We start from the raw sequence: 22,039 nt of genomic DNA, 5'->3' as shown, positions 1-22,039 counted from the left end.
CTGAGCCTCAATTTGTAAACACCAAAATGTCTCTATTTGGCCGCCTCTGATGTTATAGAGTTCTTTAAGAGGGAAAAATCACAATCTAGGTATAAATAAGTTTTAAAGTTACTCTGAGTCATTTTGTATTTTAAATAGAAATAGTTAAATGTAGTTTAAATAGCTGCTCTACACCTGCTTTGTAGTGAAATACAACAAAGAACACAACATGAGAGATAGACCTAGATTCTTCTTCCTGATTCTGCCATTAACTGTAACATACCTCACTAAACTGGTATCCACATTAGGAAAACGAAGAGGTCTAACTAAACTATCTGTTAAGATTCTGCCTGTAACTCTACAGGCAGATAGAGTTAATATTTTACTAACTGGTTTCTAATGGTCTTCAGTTTTCTTTGTTTTAAAGTATGTAACATAATTGTACCAGTTTATTATGATCTAGCTGCAACAGAAGTTTCCAGAGTTCAGGTGTTAGAAAAACAAAAAGTAGAGGTAATCTCAAAGTGCCACTGTAGACTCTTTTGCCACTCAAACAGTCTCTGACCAATCAATTAATTTGGCCAAAGTCAAACATCTAGATAGAAATGAAAGAAATGCTATAAGCAATGTATGAAACTCCTAATTCCAAAACATAAAAACACTATCTCATATATATATATATATATATATATATATATATATATATATCTTAAAAAATATTTTCTAAGTCAGCATTTTTTTTTTGTGGTACGCAGGCCTCTCACTGTTGTGGCCTCTCCCATTGCAGAGCACAGGCTCCGGACGCGCAGGCTCAGCGGCCATGGCCCACGGGCCCAGCCGCTCCGCAGCATGTGGGATCTTCCCGGACGGGGGCACGAACCCGTGTCCCCTGCATCGGCAGGCAGACTCTCAACCACTGCACCACCAGGGAAGCCCTTTTCTTTCTTTTTTTGAATTTTATTTTATTTTATTTTTATACAGCAGGTTCTTCTTAGTTATCCATTTTATACATATTAGTGTATATATGTCAATCCCAATCTCCCAGTTCGTCACACCACCACCACCACCCCCTGCCACTTTCTCTTTCTTTCCTTTTTTCTCTCTTTCCCTCTGAGCCATATGGCTGACAGGGTCTTGGTGCCCCAGCCAGGTGTCAGGCCTTTGCCTCTAAGGTGGGAGAGCCAAGTTCAGGACATTGGTCCACCAAAGACCTCCCGGCTCCACATAATATCAAACAGCAAAAGCTCTCCCAGAGATCACCATCTCAACGCTAAGACCCAGCTCCACTCAACGACCAGCAAGCTCCAGTGATGGACACCCTAAGCCAAACAACTAGCAAGACAGGAACACAACCCCACCCATTAGCAGAGAGGCTGCCTAAAATCAGAAGTTCACAGACACCCCAAAACACACCACTGGATATGGTCCTGCCCACCAGAAAGACAAAATCCAGCCTCATCCACCAGAATACAGGCACTAATCTCCTCCACCAGGAAGCCTACACAACCCACTGAACCAACTTTAGCCACTGGGAGCAGACACCAAAAACAACGGGAACTATGAGCCTGCAGCCTGTGAAAAGGAGACCCCAAACACAGTGAGTTAAGCAAAATGAGAAGACAGAGAAATAATGCAGCAGATGAAGGAGCAAGGTGAAAACCCACCAGACCAAACAAATGAAGAGGAAACAGGCAGTCTACCTGAAAAAGAATTCAGACGAATGATAGTAAAGATGATCCAAAATCTTAGAAATAGAATGGAGAAAACACAAAAAATGTTTAACAAAGACCTAGAAAAACTAAAGAGCAAAACAAACAATGATGAACAACACAATAAATGAAATTAAAAATTCTCTAAAAGGAATCAATAGCAGAATAACTGAGGCAGAAGAACGGATAAGGGACCTGCAAGATAAAATAGTGGAAATAACTACCGCAGAGCAGAATAAAGAAAAAAGAATGAAAAGAATTGAAGATGGTCTTAGAGACCTCTGGGACAACATTAAACGCACCAACACACGAATTACAGGGGTCCCAGTAAGAAGAGAAAAAGAAAGGGACTGAGAAAATATTTGAAGAGATTATAGTTGAAAACTTCCCTAACATGGGAAAGGAAATAGTGAATCAAGTCCAGGAAGTGCAGAGAGTCCCATACAGGATAAATCCAAGGAGAAACACGCCAAGACACATATTAATCAAATTATCAAAAATTAAATACCAAGAAAACATATTAAAAGCAGCAAGGGGAAAGCAACAAATAACATACAAGGGAATCCCCATAAGGTTAACAGCTGATCTTTCAGCAGAAACTCTGCAAGCCAGAAGGGAGTGGCAGGACATATTTAAAGAGATGAAAGGGAAAAAACTACAACCAAGATTACTCTACCCAGCAAGGATCTCATTCAGATTCGACAGAGAAATTAAAATCTTTACAGACAAGCAAAAGCTAAGAGAATTCAGCACCACCAAACCAGCTTTACAGCAAATGCTAAAGAAACTACTCTAGGCAGGAAATACAAGAGAAGGAAATGACCTACAATAACAAACCCAAAACAATTAAGAAAATGGTAATAGGAACATACATATCAATAATTACCTTAAATGTAAATGGATTAAATGCTCCAACCAGGGCTTCCCTGGTGGCTCAGTGATTCAGAGTCCGCCTGCCGATGCAGGGGACACGGGTTCATGCCCCGGTCCGGGAAGATCCCACATGCCACGGAGTGGCTAGGCCCGTGAGCCATGGCCACTGAGCCTGCGCATCTGGAGCCTCAACGGGAGAGGCCACAACAGTGAGAGGCCTGTGTACCGCCAAAAAAAAAAAAAACAGCTCCAACCAAAAGACATAGACTAGCTGAACGGATACAAAACCAAGAGCTGTATATACGCTGTCTACAAGAGACGCACTTCAGACCTAGTGACGCATGCAGACTGAAAGTGAGGGGATGGAAAAAGATATTCCATGCAAATGGAAATCAAAAGAAAGCTGGAGTAGCAATTCCCATATCAGACAAATTAGACTTTAAAAAGAGACAAAGAAGGACACTACATAATGATCAAGGGATAGATCCAAGAAGAAGATATAACAATTGTAAATATTTATGCACTCAACACAGGAGCACCTCAGTACATAAGGCAAATGCTAACAGTCATAAAAGGGGAAATCGACAATAACACCATCATAGTAGGGGACTTCAACACCCCACTTTCACCAATGGACAGATCATCCAAAATGAAAATAAATAAGGAAACACAAGCTTTAAATGATACGTTAAACAAGATGGACTTAACTGATATTTATAGGACATGCCATCCAAAAACAACAGAATGTATTTTCTTCTCAAGTGTCCACGGAACATTCTCCAGGATATATCTGGGGTCACAAATCAAGCCTTGGTAAATTTAAGAAAATTGAAATCAAGTATCTTTTCCGACCACAACGTTATGAGACTAGATAACAATTACAGGAAAAAAATCTGTAAAAAATACAAACACATGGAGGCTAAACAATACACTACTACCTAACCAAGAGATCACTGAAGAAATCAAAGAGGAAATCAAAAAATACCTATAAACGAATGACAATGAAAACACAACGACCCAAAACCTATGGGATGCAGCAAAAGCAGTTCTAAGAGGGAAGTTTACAGCAATACAATCCTACGTCAAGAAACAACAAACATCTCAAATACACAACCTAACCTTACACCTAAAGCAATTAGAGAAAGAAGAACAAAAAAACACCAAAGTTAGAAGGAAAGAAATCATAAAGATCAGATCAGAAATAAATGAAAAAGAAATGAAGGACACAATAGCAAAGATCAATAAAACTAAAGCTGGTTCTTTGAGAAGGTAAACAAAATTGATAAATCATTAGTCAGACTCATGAAGAAAAATAGGGAGAAGACTCAAATCAATACAATTAGAAATGAAAAAGGAGAAGTAACAACTGACACTGCAGAAATACAAAAGATCATGAGAGATTACTACAAGCAACTATATGCCAATAAAATGGACAACCTGGAAGAAATGGACAAATTCTTAGAAAAGCACAACCTTCCGAGACTGAACCAGGAAGAAATAGAAAAATTTAAATAGACCAATCACAGGCACTGAAATTGAGACTGTGATTTACAGTCTTCCAACAAACAAAAGCCCAGGACCAGATAGCTTCACAGGCAAATTCTACCAAACATGTAGAGAAGAGCTAACACCTATCCATCTCAAACTCTTCCAAAATACAGCAGAGGGAGGAACACTCCCAAATTCATTCTATGAGGCCACCTTCACCCTAATACCAAAACCAGACAAAGATGTCACAAAGAAAGACAACTACAGGCCAATATCACTGATGAACATAGATGCAAAAATCCTCAACAAAGTACTAGCAAACAGAATCCAACAGCACATTAAAAGGATCATACACCCTGATCAAGTGTGGTTTACCCCAGGAATGCAAGGATTCTTCAATATATGCAAATCAATCGATGTGATACACCATATTAACAAACTGAAGGAGAAAAACCATATGGTCATCTCAATAGATGCAGAGAAAGCTTTCGACAAAATTCGACACCCATTTATGATAAAAACCCTCCAAAAAGTAGGCATAGAGGGAACTTACCTCAACATAATAAAGGCCATGTATGACAAACCCACAGCCAACATCGTTCTCAATGGTGAAAAACTGAAAGCATTTCCTCTAAGATCAGGAACAAGACAAGGTTGTCCACTCTCACCACTGTTATTCAACATAGTTTTGGAAGTTTTACCCACAGCAATCAGAGAAGAAAAAGAAATAAAAGGAATCCAAATCGGAAAAGAAGAAGGAAAACTGTCACTGTTTGCAGATGACATGATACTATACATAGAGAAGAATCCTAAAGACACTACCAGAAAACTACTAGAGCTAATCAATGAATTTGGTAAAGTAGTAATCCTTTGACAAAGGATTAACCTCCAAAAGTTACAATCAGCTCACGCAACTCAATATCAAATAACAAACAACCCAATCCAAAAATGGGCAGAAGACCTAAATAGACATTTCTCCAAAGAAGATATACAGATTGCCAACAAACACATGAAAGGATGCTCAACATCACTTATCATTAGAAAAATGCAAATCAAAACTACAATGAGGTATCATCTCACACTGTTCAGAATGGCCATCAACAAAAAATCTACAAACAGTAAATGCTGGAGAGAGTGTGGAGAAAAGGGAACCCTCCTGCACTGTTGGTGGAATGTAAAATGATACAGCCACTATTGAGAACAGTATGGAGGTTCCTTAAAAAACTAAAAATAGAATTACCATATGACCCAGCACTGCCACTACTGGGCATATACCCAGAGAAAACCATAATTCAAAAATAGTCAGGTACCACAATGTTCATTGCAGCTGTATTTACAATAGCCAGGACATGGAAGCAACCTAAGTGTCCATCAAGAGGTGAATGGATAAAGAAGATGTGGCACATATATACAATGGAATATTACTCAGCCATAAAAAGAAACAAAACTGAGTTATTTGTAGTGAGGTGGATGGACACAGAGTCTGTCATACAGAGTGAAGTAAGTCAGAAAGAGAAAAGCAAATACCGTATGCTAACACATATATGGAATCTAAAAAGAAAAAATAGTTCTGAAGAACCTAGGGGCAGGACAGGAACAAAGACTCAGACATGGTGAATGGACTTGAGGATATGGGGAGGGGGAAGGGTAAGCTGGGACAAAGTGAGAGAGTGGCATGGACTCATGTATACTACCAAATGTAAAATAGAAAACTAGTGGGAAGCGGCTGCATAGCACAGGGAGATCAGCTCGGTGCTTTGTGACCACCCAGAGGGGTGGGATAGGGAGGGTGGGAGGGAGACGCAAGAGGGAGGAGATGTGGGGATATATGTATATGTATAGCTTATTCACTTTGTTATAAAGCAGAAACTAACACACCATTGTAAATCAATTATACTCCAATAAAGATGTTAAAAAATTTTTTTAAATAAAAAATAAAGGCTATGTCAATTTTAAGTAAAACTAAGGAAGTACTTCACTAACATGAGTCACTTAAGCAAAAAGGAAGTTCTATGGCCTAACATGCAGCATGATGAAACTAAGACTCCACAACAAATACAATTAAGATATACAGTATGAAAAATATATGGTTCTTTTCTTTTTGGTGATCTTTTTAAGGTTAAAATTTATCAACCAAAGAAGATATCCCTTAAGATATATTATTTATCATAAAATCTGATACCAGTAATGAATAGATGAAAGGATCATTCTCCATCCCCCTGAAATTTAGAGAGAAATTTTAAACTATTCTGGCTGAAGGAGGTTCTTCTCTCCTATTTCCTAAGGAGTGAGCTCCTCAAAACCCCCAGGGCCCTGCCTGCCATTTTTTAAAAACCACTAACATGAAGTTAACCAAAAAACTTGCAAAGATGCGAACATAGCTACCAGGCAAACAGGGAAACAGCCCTGGACCTGAGTCAGAAGACGTAGCTACCAAATTTCAGAGCCTACCACTGTTTAACCACAGGCAAGTCTTCGTCTTTTCATCTGTAAACATCCATACGTAGCATAATCAAGTGGATTAAGCACCAGCCACATCCCCACACCCCCCAAAAGACAGGGAATTGTAAAATTGAGGAAGAGGGGATAATTAGAATACGATTTATTAGATGGATAAAAGTAGTAAATGTCAACTCAGAGTAAAAACAGACAGGACTATTTTTGGAAAGGTACCTATTAAATGGTGCAATGGAAAAGAGATTGTTAAATTCTTTTCTTTTTTTTCTAGAATGCACTTATTCTCACAGGCATTCTCTGAAAGGCCAAATTCTTTTTTTTTAATCTTTATTGGAGTATAATTGCTTTATAATGGTGTGTTAGTTTCTGCTTTATAACAAAGTGAATAAGCTATACATATACATATATCCCCACATCTCCTCCCTCTTGCGTCTCCCTCCCACCCTCCCTATCCCACCCCTCTAGGTGGTGAGATTGTTAAATTCTTAAAAGAAAATCTTTGAAGAGAGTGAGGTGTAAAGGGAAAAACTGGGAACTATGAAAGAAACCCATTTATCAGCCTACATGCTCTGGGCCGGTCATTAAACTCACCCAGGTCTGTGGTCAGACTGAATGAACTCAAAGGTCCTTGTCCTTCCAGCTCTACTGTTACATGAAAACTTCAAAATACTATCAGGACAAAATAGGTCCAAAATAATTTTTAAATTTATGTTGTGAGTAATAAAGTAAGTACACATGATAAGCATTGTAAAAACTTCTGTTTTTTAATTAACTTTTTTTACACCACCCTGTTTTATATAACTCATTGCTTTCTAAATTCCTACAATAAATGTCTTCAGTTTTACAATCAGAAAAGGATATTACTAAAAACAAAGGAAAAAGAAAGCTTAATCAAGAATAAAAAAGTTTATTCATGTGGAAAATTTAAAACAACAAACTTTCCTCCCTTAAGGAAAACAGAAGCTGAAGTTACTTTCCAAGTAATTAAGGTGAGTAGATTATCAAAACATTCTGCATACTTCTATGGTTGTACATGTACTTTGTGTGCACATCGACATCACCCTTAGACTAAAAACCAGATTTCAGGCAGTGTCCACACCTGCTTACGCTGCACTCAGAGTGCACCATCACATACTGACAGGCACCCATCAACACAACCAGTAACAGTCATGCGACAGTTAGGCGTGCCAATGAATCAATGAGTCACTAAATTCTTAACTAAGATGCAAATTGATGCTACTTCCCAAGATACTAACTATTGGGTATTCTAAGCATGGAAAAAATTTGTCTAGAAACACAAAGCATTTACCACCCACACAGAATTTCTGCAGGTTTTTCTTCATTATGGTTTCTAAATGTGATGAAAAAGAGTACGTTGGAAAGAGCACTATGTGGAGATCAGGCTGCTGGATGGGTCAGAAAACCTGGGCCCTGGGGTAAATCCAAGGAATAAGCCAGCAGGTTGCACCCTCAAGGGCAGCTCTGAGTAATCTATTAGGTCAGGAACAACAGTCTCTGATCAGAGGATGCTTATGAAATGACGAATAGAAAAATAATCTGGACAGCACTGTGAAACCAGAATTCAGGAAAATACTATCCTCTCTGAAAAGTGATTTCAGGCAGAGCTGAGCAGGTAGACTACCATGGTGGAGGTGGCCTTCAAGTACAACTCCCATGCTTACTTACCTCTTTCTGTAGATTAGAAAGCTGAGATGAGAGACTCTCAATTCTCACACGACTTTCCATCAGTTCTTCCCTGGCACTATTGACAGTAGATGTATTCATCTCTGACGACAGTCTGGCATTCTCAAGCTAAATAAAGAAGCAGACCATAGTCAGTTTCATCTAGTGAATTAGAACAAACAAATGAGGAACCATGACTTATCTCAAGGCATCTCATTTCAAACCTAAACCCTGCCAGTAACTAGTTGATGAAACAGGAAAAGCATCATGAAGTTTGCTGATGTGCTATGAATTACCTTAAAAGTCTTTCTGCCTTTTCGGCTCAATTCCCAATATAGGAGCTTAACAATGCTGATATACCTGGGTCTTTACCCAAAATTTAGTGCTTCAATATTTCATCCATTATATATCTAATGTCTCAGATAACACTGCTAATAAGGAGACTGGACAGGAGCAATTTAACTGTGGTGGCATTTGTAGGAAAACAAGCATCATATACCCCTAACCCACCAAATCTGATACAGAATATAAAGCAATAAGCAGAAAGTACTAATTTAGAGATTATTTCAAACCAAACAGACACACTTCTTTTCAGAAGCAAAAAACAGCTCCTCTGGTAGAAACAATATCCCGCTCCTCCAAATGCCCACAGCATTCTGTTCTGCATGTGTCTCAGGCACGTTTTTTATGTAGGTCTCGTCCCTGGCTCCCTTTGAGGCCAGAGTCTCTTTGACTGACTAATCCTTACTTAAGCTCTGTCACTGCCCAGCACAATGCCAGCACTGAGTAAGTGCGGAACAACTAAACGTAGGGATTAAAAGATCTCTCCCTCTCACCAGGCAATTATTACTTCATAACGTGGATTAAAAGCAACATGAACAATTTGAGGCCATGCAATGGAAATTATTTTCAACACCTCTATGACCCTAATTTTCTAAGTCTTCCACTAATAACTCTTTTTAATCAAATCATGTAACATTTAACACATTGGGGTAAAATTATTTACTATGAAAGCCCGTACTCAGGGAGTTAATAAATTTTTGCATGGTCTCCTAATACAAGAGAGAAGTTTCTATAGTCTTTTTTTAATGAATAATTAGTGGCAGAGGAAACTGCAGACACTGTCCATTTGGCCTTTGTTCAAAAAAGCCCAAAGTGTGGTGGTCACAACCTATGTACAATGATGACATGGAAGTCAGAACTAGATGCAGTCCAACAAGATTAGTACTTGTTACTGAAGGAGAAGCTATTTTCAGATGGCTGGAGTTTAACTAATATGACTTGACATGAATGATCGATCAGTTGGACAAAGAGAAAAACCTTACCTTTGATAAAAGTAGAATAACCCTACTTTCTTTGAATAATCTCTAATAACATTTACTTTATAAAAAACTGCTTTCTTTAAAAAAAAATCCATTTTTTATATCCACGGAGACTAAGGGAATTCATTTAAGAAAACTAGAACAAACCAAACATCAAGTCATGTTCTCAGGGAGACTATGAAACAAAGGCTTCAAGTGTGTAAAGCCATCCCTGGAAGAGTCTGCTCACTTTGGCGTGGTAAGTCTGCTCCATCTCTTCCTTGTACAGCTTGACTTGGGCATCGTGTTGCTCTCTCATCTCATGAAGGGCTTGAGCCAGCTTGTACTCATACTCAATCTGACGCCCAGAATCCACCTCTACCAAGCGAGTTTCATGCTTCCTTCTGGTCTCATTAATCTCCTGTGGGGAGCAGGGAATGACATAAAACCAAGTTACTTACCATAGCTGCACTGGTACAAGTCTGAGTGACATCAAGGCCATCTGAGGTATTACACACCAAGCTCCTCATGTTTTGTCCTAGGGCAAGTATGTGAATAGATACTTTTTTGCCTTCATTTTCAAGTAAGAAGATTTTTGAGCTGGAACTAATGACAGAAATGGTAGCATCTCAAGCCCTACGAATTTTATGTTTCTTTTTAGTAGCATACCTATTTATTTCTCTAAAGGCAAGGAATGGCTGGAAGACTTACTAAAGTACCAGGCAATCGTGGATAACTAGGTACACTGAATAGCACGTAATTATTTTTCTAAATTGTACTGATGATACTAAGGACAACTCTGAAAAAAATCTAAAAGATAAGTTAGAAACTTATCAGCAAAACTTCAACTAGAAGATTTATACATAATAAAACTTTTCTTAGGCATACTAAGATGCAATAGACAGAGCAAGCTAATTTACATGACTTATCCTAACAGCTGGTAGTGTGCTAAGGTATCAACATCAATTGATACAGAATCTTACTGACAATATTACGTTGCTATCTCAAGTACATATGACAATTCACTATTAAAGAATAGAAATAATAGGCATAATCCTTCACATTATGTTTTAAGGAACTATCCAAACTCGAATGGCTAGGAACACAAGTCTAAGAATAAAATTTTCATTCTAGCTTCTAGCTCTGAAAACACAACAGATCTGTCTTTAATGGCAATAATTAAAGAGGCCACAAGAGGGGGATATAAGAAGAACATGTTTCTGTATCATCTTACAGCATGCAGTTTTTCTTTGCATTTCCTCATTTTTCTCTTAACCAGAGGAAGATACACTCGATAGAATCAGAAACCCAGGGTTCAAATTCCGGTTCTGCCATTAATCTCCCAAGGCTCACATCTATATGATGACGCGAATGATACTTAAATCATAAAAATATGCAAATGAAAGGTTTAGTTCAACAAATATTGAGTACCTACTAATCATTTTGCCCTTTGCCTCCTTTCCTCTTCTTCCTGTTTTTCTCCTTCCTCTTTCTTACCCCTAAACTGTTCATAATAAGGAATTTACATATATTTATTGCATAGAATTTTATTCTCCATGTTAAAAGAAAGAAATGAGGAATATTTTAAATTCATTCTCAAAAAGGCAAAACCCCAAAATTCAAAGTTGCTACCCAAACATTCTAAAAATACTAAATTACTTTTTACTGATGCCGTTTTTCACTTAACATTTTATGTAGAATCAGTGACTTACAAAGAAAAAAATACTCAACTCCTGGTTTAAAGATGCAGGAGTACACACAGTGTCAAAAGTAAGAAATAATAGATCACGGACAATTTTAACAAAACAAAACAAAAATGTAGGTCAACTTAATATAAAGATACTTCAATTTATAAGCAGAACTGTAGTTAATAATAATATAGTAGTTAATAATAATTATATGACAGGGACTTCCCTGGTGGTGCTGTGGTTAAGAATCCACCTGCCAATGCAGGGGGACGGGGTTCAAGCCCTGGTCCAGGAAGATCCCACATGCCGCGGAGCAACTAAGCCTGTGCACCACAACTACTGAAGCCCAAGTGCCTAGAGCCCGTGCTTGGCAACAAGAGAAGCCACTGCAATGAGAAGCCCGCGCACCACAACAAAGAGTAGCCCCCGCTCGTCGCAACTAGAGAAAGCCCGCGTGCGGCAACGAAGACCCAATGCAACCAAAAATAAATAATAAACAAATAGATTTACTGAAAATAATAATAATGATAAAATAATTATTACTATATGACAGCATTCACTGTAGTTTACAAGAAGCTATCACACACAATATTCCACTTTGATCCTCACCACACCTTGAAGAAAAAATAGCAGGTACTGATATTTCATTTTTAAATAGGAAACTGACGCAAGAACTGTCCAAAGTCTGGCTGTTTATCCAGTGAGTGCACTTTGCCCCCACAATACCTAGTTTAATATTATATTGTCACAAAAATGGTCAGATTTTTATTATATTATTTTTTCTCCAAATAAAAAATATTATTTAACTTCTACAATAAATTTCTATTTTAAAAGCATTGTTAGTCACCGTTTTCAAAATTACATTACTTTTAAAAACATTATGTATTTAACTGCATGTTCTCTAACCTGGGTGAATTCCAACCGTCTTCAATTTTGAGAAAATATATATTCCCCTTTCTTCAACTGTATTACAGTACACTTCTTTTTTGGCAAATGTTGCTACCTTCACCCCTCAAGGCTTAACCAGAAGTTACGGCTTATAAATGATACTGTTAGATATACATATATAACTGTAAGTGCTCTGGGTAACCAGCCCCCAGTGGTTGCTACCTCCCGGTATTCACCCGCTGTGTGATCCCCCTTCCATAGTGCATCTTGGTTGGTCTGTGTGATGGGGAGTGAGGGTATATCACTTTGGGATTAGTTAATAGAAGTTAATGTGGCTTGTCTTGCTCTCTCTCTCTCATCACTCACTCGAAGAGTCCTATCGTGAGCAGCCCTATAGAGAAGCCCATGCTGAACTGATACCTCTGGCCAAAAACCTACGAATGAACTCCAAACCGGTTCCTGCAGCCCAGGCTGAAAGCCTGACTACAGCCTCATGAGAGACCCTGAAACAACCATCCAGTTAAGCAGCTCTCAGATCCCTGACCTTCAGAAACTGTGAGATAATAAAAGTCTGTGGTTTAAGTTACTAAGTTTTTGAAGTAATTTGTTAATTTGAAGTAATTTGTTAGGCAAAACATATAACTAATACAAATGCAGAGGTTGATAGTAATTAACAGCTGTAGCCAAGCCTTTTTAAGTTAGGTGGAAGTAAAAGCTTTTAAGTTTACCATAGCACCCTGACTTCTTCCTCGCAGTCCTTTAGCATCAGTGCCTTAAATAATTTGCCTACAAAATTCTTCCCATTTTTCATACGTATAGCTTATAACAAAGCCTTTTGGGATCCCTCCATTCCTTAAAAAAAATAAAATTATATATAATTACCTCCTCATACATGTTTTTACGAAACTCCAAGTCCTCAGTAAGGCTCTGACAGCGATTCTCCAAATCCACTTTAAGTAAAGTTTCATCTGCTAACTGTTTTTTCGCAGCAGCTAAAGAGGCTTCCAACTAATATAAGGAAAAAGAATTAATGAAAATTATACAGCAACCATTTAGCAATGAATTTAATAGATACCTACGGATTGAATCAAATCAAGTATTACAATTTCTATATATTTGTTAATGTATGAGAGTCCCTCATGATAACATTTATCACAGAACTGTGGGTTCAACTGCTGGTCCCACCCACAGAGTGTCACATCAAAACACCTCTCAAATTTGGTAAACGGCAACAGGGAATGAACAGAAACCTATGACTTACATTTGAAAACTCAAACTAACGATTTTAGCTACCACTTTCATTTTTTCCTGTGTGCAGAGCACCATTATGACACCTTCTCTCTTTTTACCTCGCATTTTGGTACAATAATGAAATAGGCTGTGAGAGCAAGAAACAGAATGAGCATAAGCACAACAGAGAGGACGGAGAGCAGCAACAAGATCTGCATAATCCAGACACAAGGACTGAGAGGTGAGGGTGCTTTACATGTTAGCTAGTTCAAGGCTATCCTTGCAGGTTAACCACCCACCAAAATAACTTAATAAATTTTTAAACGTAAAAAGCATAAAATAAATTTTACAATCAATCAATCAAAACAAATGGGGCAATTAACCTGCCAAATACGGCTCAAGAGCAGAGTTTACCTTACCTGGGCAATCTGATCCTTCAGATCCTCCAAATCGCTCTCTAAACTTTTTTTATCACCAAGAGCAGTAGCCAGAGCTGCATCTTTCGAATTCAGCGCGGCTTCGTATTCTCGAAGCTTGATCTGGGCTCCATTAAGATCAGATTCTTTCTTAGCATAACTGCAAGACATTTGAAAAAGTGCAAGAAATCAAATTATACCTCTGACTTGAAGCCTTCTCCCTCCCTGCTTAAGGGGGAAATAAAAGAAGAGGCAATTTAAATAAAGGCTGCCATAACCTACTAAAATTACAGGAGCAATTCAGGAACACTAGATCTAGAGTTTTTGGTGAATAATAACTTTCTCTTTCAATGATTTCCCTTCCCTGATTAGGAATGACTCTAGGTCTAAAATGTCCATAGGCCCAACGTACAAGAATCCTGGTTGTCTCTGAGGGAGAACACAAGTCCTCCTTTTTCTATAAAGAGGCATCTATATGCTTCACTAAAACATTTTTGAAGAAATGGAAATTTACTATTTTTAAATACAATGAATATTATAAAATAAGATGTACAGGAGACATAAATCAAGATAAACGATGAGATTAAGTAAGTGAAAATGAACTGTTACTTTAAAAAATAATTTTATGACTTGATGATATATAGAAACTCCTTTGACATTACCTAAGAATTAACTGACCCTAAGCTTGCAAGTAGTTTCCATTTCTTACATAAGAGGTGATTTTAAAATTTCCTTAACTACAAATAAGGGGCTTCCTAGTATTTTGAAGAAAAGTTAATTTTTCCTGTTTATACTATTAACTATCCAAGAATGAAACTCAAATTAAGGTTTCTTTTACTTCTAAATATCACTTTTTATTAAATGGAATTCTACATTATAAAATTAAGGTTCCTTAGGATACATTTTGTCAAATAATTATATTTTAAAGATCAGTATTTTTTAATCCAAATAAGTCCATTATCATTAATTAGTCATATGGGCAAAGCCTTAATAACATAAAAATTTTTGATAGCCATTCTTAATTAAAACTGATATTACAGACAAATATTTCTACTACTGATGTGTGAGAGTGGGCTTAACAGAGGAATCTTTAGTTAACAGAACTTTTTAAAAATATTGTAATATTATAATAAAATGAAGAAAACAGCTATCCAAAGGATAAGCAAAGGTAGTTTGAAGAGAAGATTTAATAGTACTCATTTCTTACTCATTTTGGTATTATACAACAACTACGTACACACATAAAATCTCAGCAGTCATATCACAATAATTTTTTTCTTAAATCCTGTATTTTTAAAAACCACAAGATGGCAGCCTTTCCCTGAAGACTTTGTTTAGGAAGGTGGTGCGGGGGGACGGACTGTTGGGAAAAAAAAATTCCATACAGTCACTACTTTGTAACAAAAATGCCTAGTTCATACAAGTGCTGGGTCTGAAAGCTAGGAACACCATAGAAAAGAATCAGCGCTTGTAGAGGAGCTATTACTTTATCTCACTATATAAATGACCAGAGCTGACAGGGAAAAATACCATAATAGAGAATTGCACAATATTTACAAAAGCTACTTACTCAAAATTACTTACTTAACAGTTACAAAAATTCTACTGCACCACTGTCTAATATTTAAGTCTCAGATCATAATGTGGTGCTTCTGAACATGGTGCCTCAAGGCAGGAGAGTGAACCTGTGCTTCCCAGAAACCAAAATGGCCCACCAAGAAGGATACTGAATTTAAAAAAAAAAAAAATTCACACCAATTTTACTGGCTACTGCATGTTCTGTCTGTTTGATTTCATTGGCTTAATAGATAATAATACATGTCATGATTCCAAATTCAGAATGTTGTAGCACAAGTGAAATTACTGCACAATGGTCTTGTGGAGTGTACGAAATTCGAGAAGCCAAAAATTAGGACAGTACACCTAAATGGCTAGAATATGGTGATTTCTTCAACAAAAATCAAGACCAGGTAAGACAAGGAGTGGTGGACTAAGGGGATGAGTAGGATATGCTATTATCTTATTGTGATAGGTACCCTCTAGCCCTGCAATGGTACCAGCTGAAATCTGATGTCAAGTTCTCAGTCACTTATACCACCGTTACTCTGTAAAAATATAAATTGTTCCATTATAAATTCTTTCTTAAAGTTGTAACTTTTACATTACTGAACAAATTAAGCAGATATACATCAGAAGTTGGAAATGTGCTTAAAATTACAAATAAAAGCTAACCCCATACATGCCCTGGCTTGAGGGAAGAGAGTCGAAAACTGCTTCTGCACGTGGCACATACTTATATTACACTTACCGTACTGATCCTATCTATTTGTGGATATACTTAGCTACCTTGAGAGACAGAACTCTTTGAGGGCAACAGCCATGACTTATTATTCTTCTATCTTCTGTATAGACAACCTGTAGACAATGAGTGTTTTGGTAATTGTTAAATGAAAATCCCCCATACACTCCCCCCAAAAACTCACTCTGCTTTTTTTATACGATGTAAAATATCACGTCCTTTCCTACAAGAAAAAATAACTGTGACACTTCTGTAATCTCTAAAATTCACATTCCTAGATGTCCTCCCTATTACCTTGCCAATTTCCGAGGCTAGATGGGTCATGAAAGAAATTTTTGCTTACACTCAAGTCTCCATCTGCTAAGAAGCCACAAATCAGTAAGTTTTATATGCCATACAAGCGCAACAAGGACAAACGTGGGCCAAGCAGCAAGTTAACATCTTGAACATAACTTATGTCATAGTTTTCTAGTTGTATTATTTTTCATTCATTAAAAATGATGCAGGTAAAAAAAAAAAAAGATGCAGGTAGATTGGTTCAAAATGGTGGAGTAGAAGGACGTGCTCCCACTACCTCTTGCAAGAGCACCAGAATCACAACTAACTGCTGAAAAATCATCGACAGGAAGACACTGGAACTCACAAAAAATGATACCCCACATCCAAAGACAAAGGAGACACCACAATGAGACAGTAGGAGGGGTGCAATCACAATAAAATCAAATCCCACAACTGCTGGGTGGGTGACTCACAAACTGGAGAACACTTATACCACAGAAGTCCACCCACTGGAGTGAAGGTTCTGAGCCTCACGTCAGGCTTCCCAACCTGGGGGTCCGGCAACAGGAGGAGGAATTCCTAGAGAATCAGACTTTGAAGGCTAGTGGGATTTGATTGCAGGACTTCGACAGGACTGGGGGAAACAGAGACTCCATTCTTGGAGGGCACACACAAAGTAGTGTGTGCGTCGGGACCCAGGGGAAGGAGCAGTGACCCCCACAGAAGACTGAACCAGACCTACCTGCTAGTGTTGGAGGGTCTCCTGCAGAGGCGGGGGGTGGCTGTGTCTCACCATGAGGACAAGGACACTGGCAGTAGAAGTTCTGGGAAGTACTCCTTGGCGTGAGCCCTCCCAGAGTCTGTCATTAGCCCCACCAAAGAGTCCGAGGAGGCTCCAGTGTTGGGTCATCACAGGCCAAACAACCAACAGGGAGGGAACCCAGCCCCACCAATCAGCAGACAAGCAGATTAAAGTTTTTACTGAGCTCCGCCCACCAGAGCAAGAGCCAGCTCTACCCACCACCAGTCCCTCCCATCAGGAAACTTCCACAAGCCTCTTAGATAGCCTCATCCACCAGAGGGCAGACAGCAGAAGCAAGGAGAACTACAATCCTGCAGCCTGTGGAACAAAAACCATATTCACAAAAAGACAGACAAGGTGAAAAGGCAGAGGGCTATGTATCAGATGAAGGAACAAGATAAAACCCCAGAAAAACAACTAAATGAAGTGGAGATAGGCAACCTTCCAGAAAAAGAATTCAGAATAATAATAGTGATGATGATCCTGGACCTCGGAAAAAGAATGGAGGCAAAGATCAAGAAGATGCAAGAAATGTTTAACAAAGACCTAGAAGAATTAAAGAAGAAACAAACAGAGATGAACAATACAATAACTGAAATGAAAACGACACCAGAAGAAATCAATAGCAGAATAACTGAGGCAGAAGAATGGATAAGTGACCTGGAAGACAGAATGGTGGAATTCACTGCTGCAGAACAGAATGAAGAAAACAGAATGAAAAGAAATGAAGTCAGCCTAAGAGACCTCTGGGACAACATTAAACACAAAAACATTTGCATTATGGGGTCCCAGAAGGAGAAGAGAGAGAGAAAGGACCCAAGAAAATATTTGGAGATTATAGTTGAAAACTTCCCTAACCTGGGAAAGGAAATAGCCACCCAAGTCCAGGAGGCACAGAGCGTCCCATACAGGATAAACCCAAGGAGAAACACGCAGAGACACATAGCAATCAAGCTGGCAAAAATTAAAGACAAAGAAAAATTACTGAAAGCAGCAAGGGAAAAACGACAAATAACATACAAGGGAACTCCCATAAGGTTAACAGCTGATTTCTCAGCAGAAACTCTACAAGCCAGAAAGGAGTGGCATTACATATTTAAAGTGATGAAAGGGAGGAACCTACAACCAAGTTTACTCTACCCGACAAGGATCTCATTCAGATTTGATGGAGAAATCAAAAGCTTTACAGACAAGCAAAAGCTAAGAGAACTCAGCACCACCAAACCAGCTCTAACAAATGCTAAAGGAACTTCTCTAAGTGGGAAACACAAGAGAAGAAAAGGACCTACAAAAACAAACCCAAAACAATTAAGAAAATAATAGGAGCATACATATCAATAATTACCTTAAACATGAATGGATTAAATGCTCCAACCAAAAGACACAGGCTTGCTGAATGGATACAAAAACAAGACCCATATATATGCTGTCCATAAGAGACCTAGGGACACATACAGACTGAAAGTGAGGGAATGGAAAAAGATATTCCATGCAAATCGAAATCAAAAGAAAGATATTCCATGCAAATGGAAATCAAAAGAAAGCTGGAGTAGCAATACTCGTATCAGATAAAATAGACTTTAAAATAAAGAATGTTACAAAGGACACTATATAATGATCAAGGGATCAATCCAAGAAGATATAACAATTATAAATATATATGCACCCAACGTAGGAACACCTCAATACATAAGGCAACTGCTAACAACTATAAAAGAAGAAATCGACAGAAACACAATTAATAGTGGGGGACTTTAACACCTCACTTATACCAATGGACAGATCATCCAAACAGAAAATTAATAAGGAAACACAAGCTTTAAATGACACAATAAACCAGATAGATTTAATTGAGATTAATAGCACATTCCATCCAAAAACAAAAGATTACACTTTCTTCTCAAGTGTGCACGGAACATTCTCCAGGATAGATCACATCTTGGATCACAAATCAAGCCTCAGTAAATTTAAGAAAATTGAAATCTTATCAAGCATCTTTTCTGACCACAATGCTATGACATTAGAAATCAATTACAGGGAAAAAAAAACATAAAAAAAAAACACATGGAGGCTAAACAATACATTACTAAATAACCAAGAGATCACTGAAGAAATCAAAGAGGAAATCAAAAAATACCTAGAGACAAATGACAATGAAAATACGACGATCCAAAACCTATGGGATGCAGCAAAAGCAGTTCTAAGAAGGAAGTTTATAGCAATACAATCCTACCTCAAGAAACAACAAATATCTCAAATAAACAACCTAACCTTACACCTAAAGGAGCTAGAGAAAGAGGAACAAACAAAACCCCAAAGTTAGCAGAAGGAAAGAAATCATAAAGATTAGACCAGAAATAAATGAAATAGAAACAAAGAAAGCAATAGCAAAGATCAATAAAACTAAAAGCTGGTTCCTTAAGAAGATAAACAAAATTGATAAGCCATTAGCCAGACTCATCAAGAAAAAGAGGGAGAGGACTCAAATCAATACAATTAGAAATGAAAAAGGAGAAGTTACAACAGACACTGCAGAAATACAAAGCATCCTAAGAGACTATTACCAGCAGTTCTATGCCAATAAAATGGACAACCTGGAAGAAATGGACAAATTCTTAGAAAGGTATAATCTTCCAAGACTGAACCAGGAAGAAATAGAAAATATGAACAGACCAATCACAAGTAATGAAATTGAAACAGTAATTAAAAATCTTCCAACAAACAAAAGTCCAGGACCAGATGGCTTCACAAGTGAATTCTACCAAATATTTAGAGAAAAGCTAACACCCATCCCTCTCAAACTCTTCCAAAAAATTACAGAGGAAGAAACACTCCCAAACTCTTTCTATAAGGCCACCACCACCCTGATACCAAAACCAGACAAAGATACTACAAATAAAAAAAACTACAGGCCAATATCACTGATGAATGTAGATGCAAAAATCCTCAACAAATTACTAGCAAATAGAATCCAGCAGCACATTAGAAGTATCATACACCATGATCAAGTGGGATTTATCACAGTGATGCAAGGATTCTTCAACATATGCAAATCGATCAATGTGATATACCATATTAACAAATTGAAGAATAAAAACCATATGATCATCTCAATAGATGCAGAAAAAGCTTTAGACAAAATTCAACACCGATTTATGATAAAAACTCTCCAGAAAGTGGGCATAGGGGGAAACTACCTCAACATAATAAAGGCCATATACGACAAACCCACAGCAAACATCATTCTCAATGGTGAAAAACTGAAACCATTTCCTCTAAGATCAGGAACAAGACAAGGATGTTCACTCTCACCACTATTATTCAACATAGTTTTAGAAGTCCTAGCCACAGCAATCAGAGAAGAAAAAGAAATAAAAGGAATACAAATTGGAAAAGAAGAAGTAAAGCTCACTGTTTGCAGATGACATGATACTACACATAGACAATCCTGAAGATGTCACCAGAAAACTACTAGAGCTAATCAATGAATTTGGTAAAGTTGCAGGATACAAACTTAATGCACAGAAATCTCTTGCATTCCTATTCACTAATGATGAAAAATCTGAAAGAGAAATTAAGGAAACACTCCCATTTACCACTGCAACATAAAGAATAAAATACCTAGGAAAAAACCTACCTAGGGAGACAAAAGACCTGTATGCAGAAAACTATAAGACACTGATGAAAGAAATTATAGATGATACAAACAGATGGCAAGATATACCATGTTCTTGGATTGGAAGAATCAATATTGTCAAAATGACTATACTACCCAAAGCAATCTACAGATTCAATGCAATCCCTATCAAATTACCAATGGCAGTTTTCACAGAACTAGAACAAAAAATCGTAAAATTTTTATGGAGACACCCAAGACCCCGAAGAGCCAAAGCAGTCTTGAGGGGAAAAAATGGAGCTGGAAGAATCAGGCTCCCTGACTTCAGACTATACTACAAAGCTACAGTAATCAAGACAATGTGGTACTGGCACAAAAACAGTAATATAGATCAATGAAACAGGATAGAAAGCCCAGAGATCAACCCATGCACCTATGGTCAACTAATCTATGACAAAGGAACCAAGGATATACAATGGAGGAAAGAGTCTCTTCAATAAGTGGTGCTGGGAAAACTGGACAGCTACATGTAAAAGAATGAAATTAGAACACTCCCTAACACCATACACAAAAATAAACTCAAACTGGATTAGAGACCTAAATGTAAGACCGGACACTATAAAACTCTTAGAGGAAAACATAGGAAGAACCCTCTTTGACATAAATCACAATAAGACCTTTTTTGATCCATCTCCTAGAGTAATGGAAATAAAAACAAAGATAAACAAATGGGACCTAATGAAACTTAAAAGCTTTTGCACAGCAAAGGAAACTACGATGAAAAGACAACCCTCAGAATGGGAGAAAATATTTGCAAACTAATCAATGGACAAACGATTAATCTCCAAAATATATAAACAGCTCATGGAGCTCAATATTACAAAAACAAATAACCCAATCCAAAAATGGGCAGAAGACCTAAATAGACATTTCTCCAAAGAAGACATACAGATGGCCAAGAAGCACATGAAAAGATGCTCAACATCACTAATTATTAAGAGAAATGCAAATCAAAACTACAATGAGGTATCACCTCACACCAGTTAGAATGGGCATCATCAGAAAATCTATAAACAACAAATGCTGGAGAGGGTGTGGAGAGAAGGGAACACTCTTGCACTGTTCGTGGGAATGTAAATTGATACAGCCACTATGGAGAACAGTATGGAGGTTCCTTAAAAAACTAAAAATAGAATTACCATATGACCCAGCAATCCCACTACTGGGCATATACCCAGAGAAAACCATAATTCAAAAAGACACATGCACCCCGATGTTCACTGTAGCACTATTTACAATAGCCAGGACATGGAAGCAACCTAAATGCCCAC

At 37.7% G+C, this 22,039-nt stretch overlaps 1 protein-coding gene across 2 annotated transcripts in view; it reads right to left on the bottom strand.

Annotated features, from left to right (window-relative positions):
- Positions 1-22,039, bottom strand: part of LMNB1 (lamin B1) — a 73,753-nt gene that overhangs the window by 27,129 nt on the left and 24,585 nt on the right. For both annotated transcript variants that reach the window (XM_079918582.1, XM_079918581.1), the window contains 4 exons: positions 13,716-13,872; positions 12,949-13,074; positions 9,741-9,911; positions 8,193-8,318 (listed from right to left, as the gene is read on the bottom strand). In XM_079918582.1, the coding sequence (XP_079774708.1) occupies positions 8,193-8,318; positions 9,741-9,911; positions 12,949-13,074; positions 13,716-13,872 (580 nt within the window). The remainder of the gene's footprint in view (positions 1-8,192; positions 8,319-9,740; positions 9,912-12,948; positions 13,075-13,715; positions 13,873-22,039) is intronic.

Source organism: Stenella coeruleoalba (genome assembly GCF_951394435.1).
Source record: "Stenella coeruleoalba genome assembly, chromosome: 3".
Classification (NCBI taxonomy): domain Eukaryota; kingdom Metazoa; phylum Chordata; class Mammalia; order Artiodactyla; family Delphinidae; genus Stenella; species Stenella coeruleoalba.
Note: the sequence above shows the minus strand (reverse complement) of the source record. Positions and strands in the feature narration are given on the sequence as shown.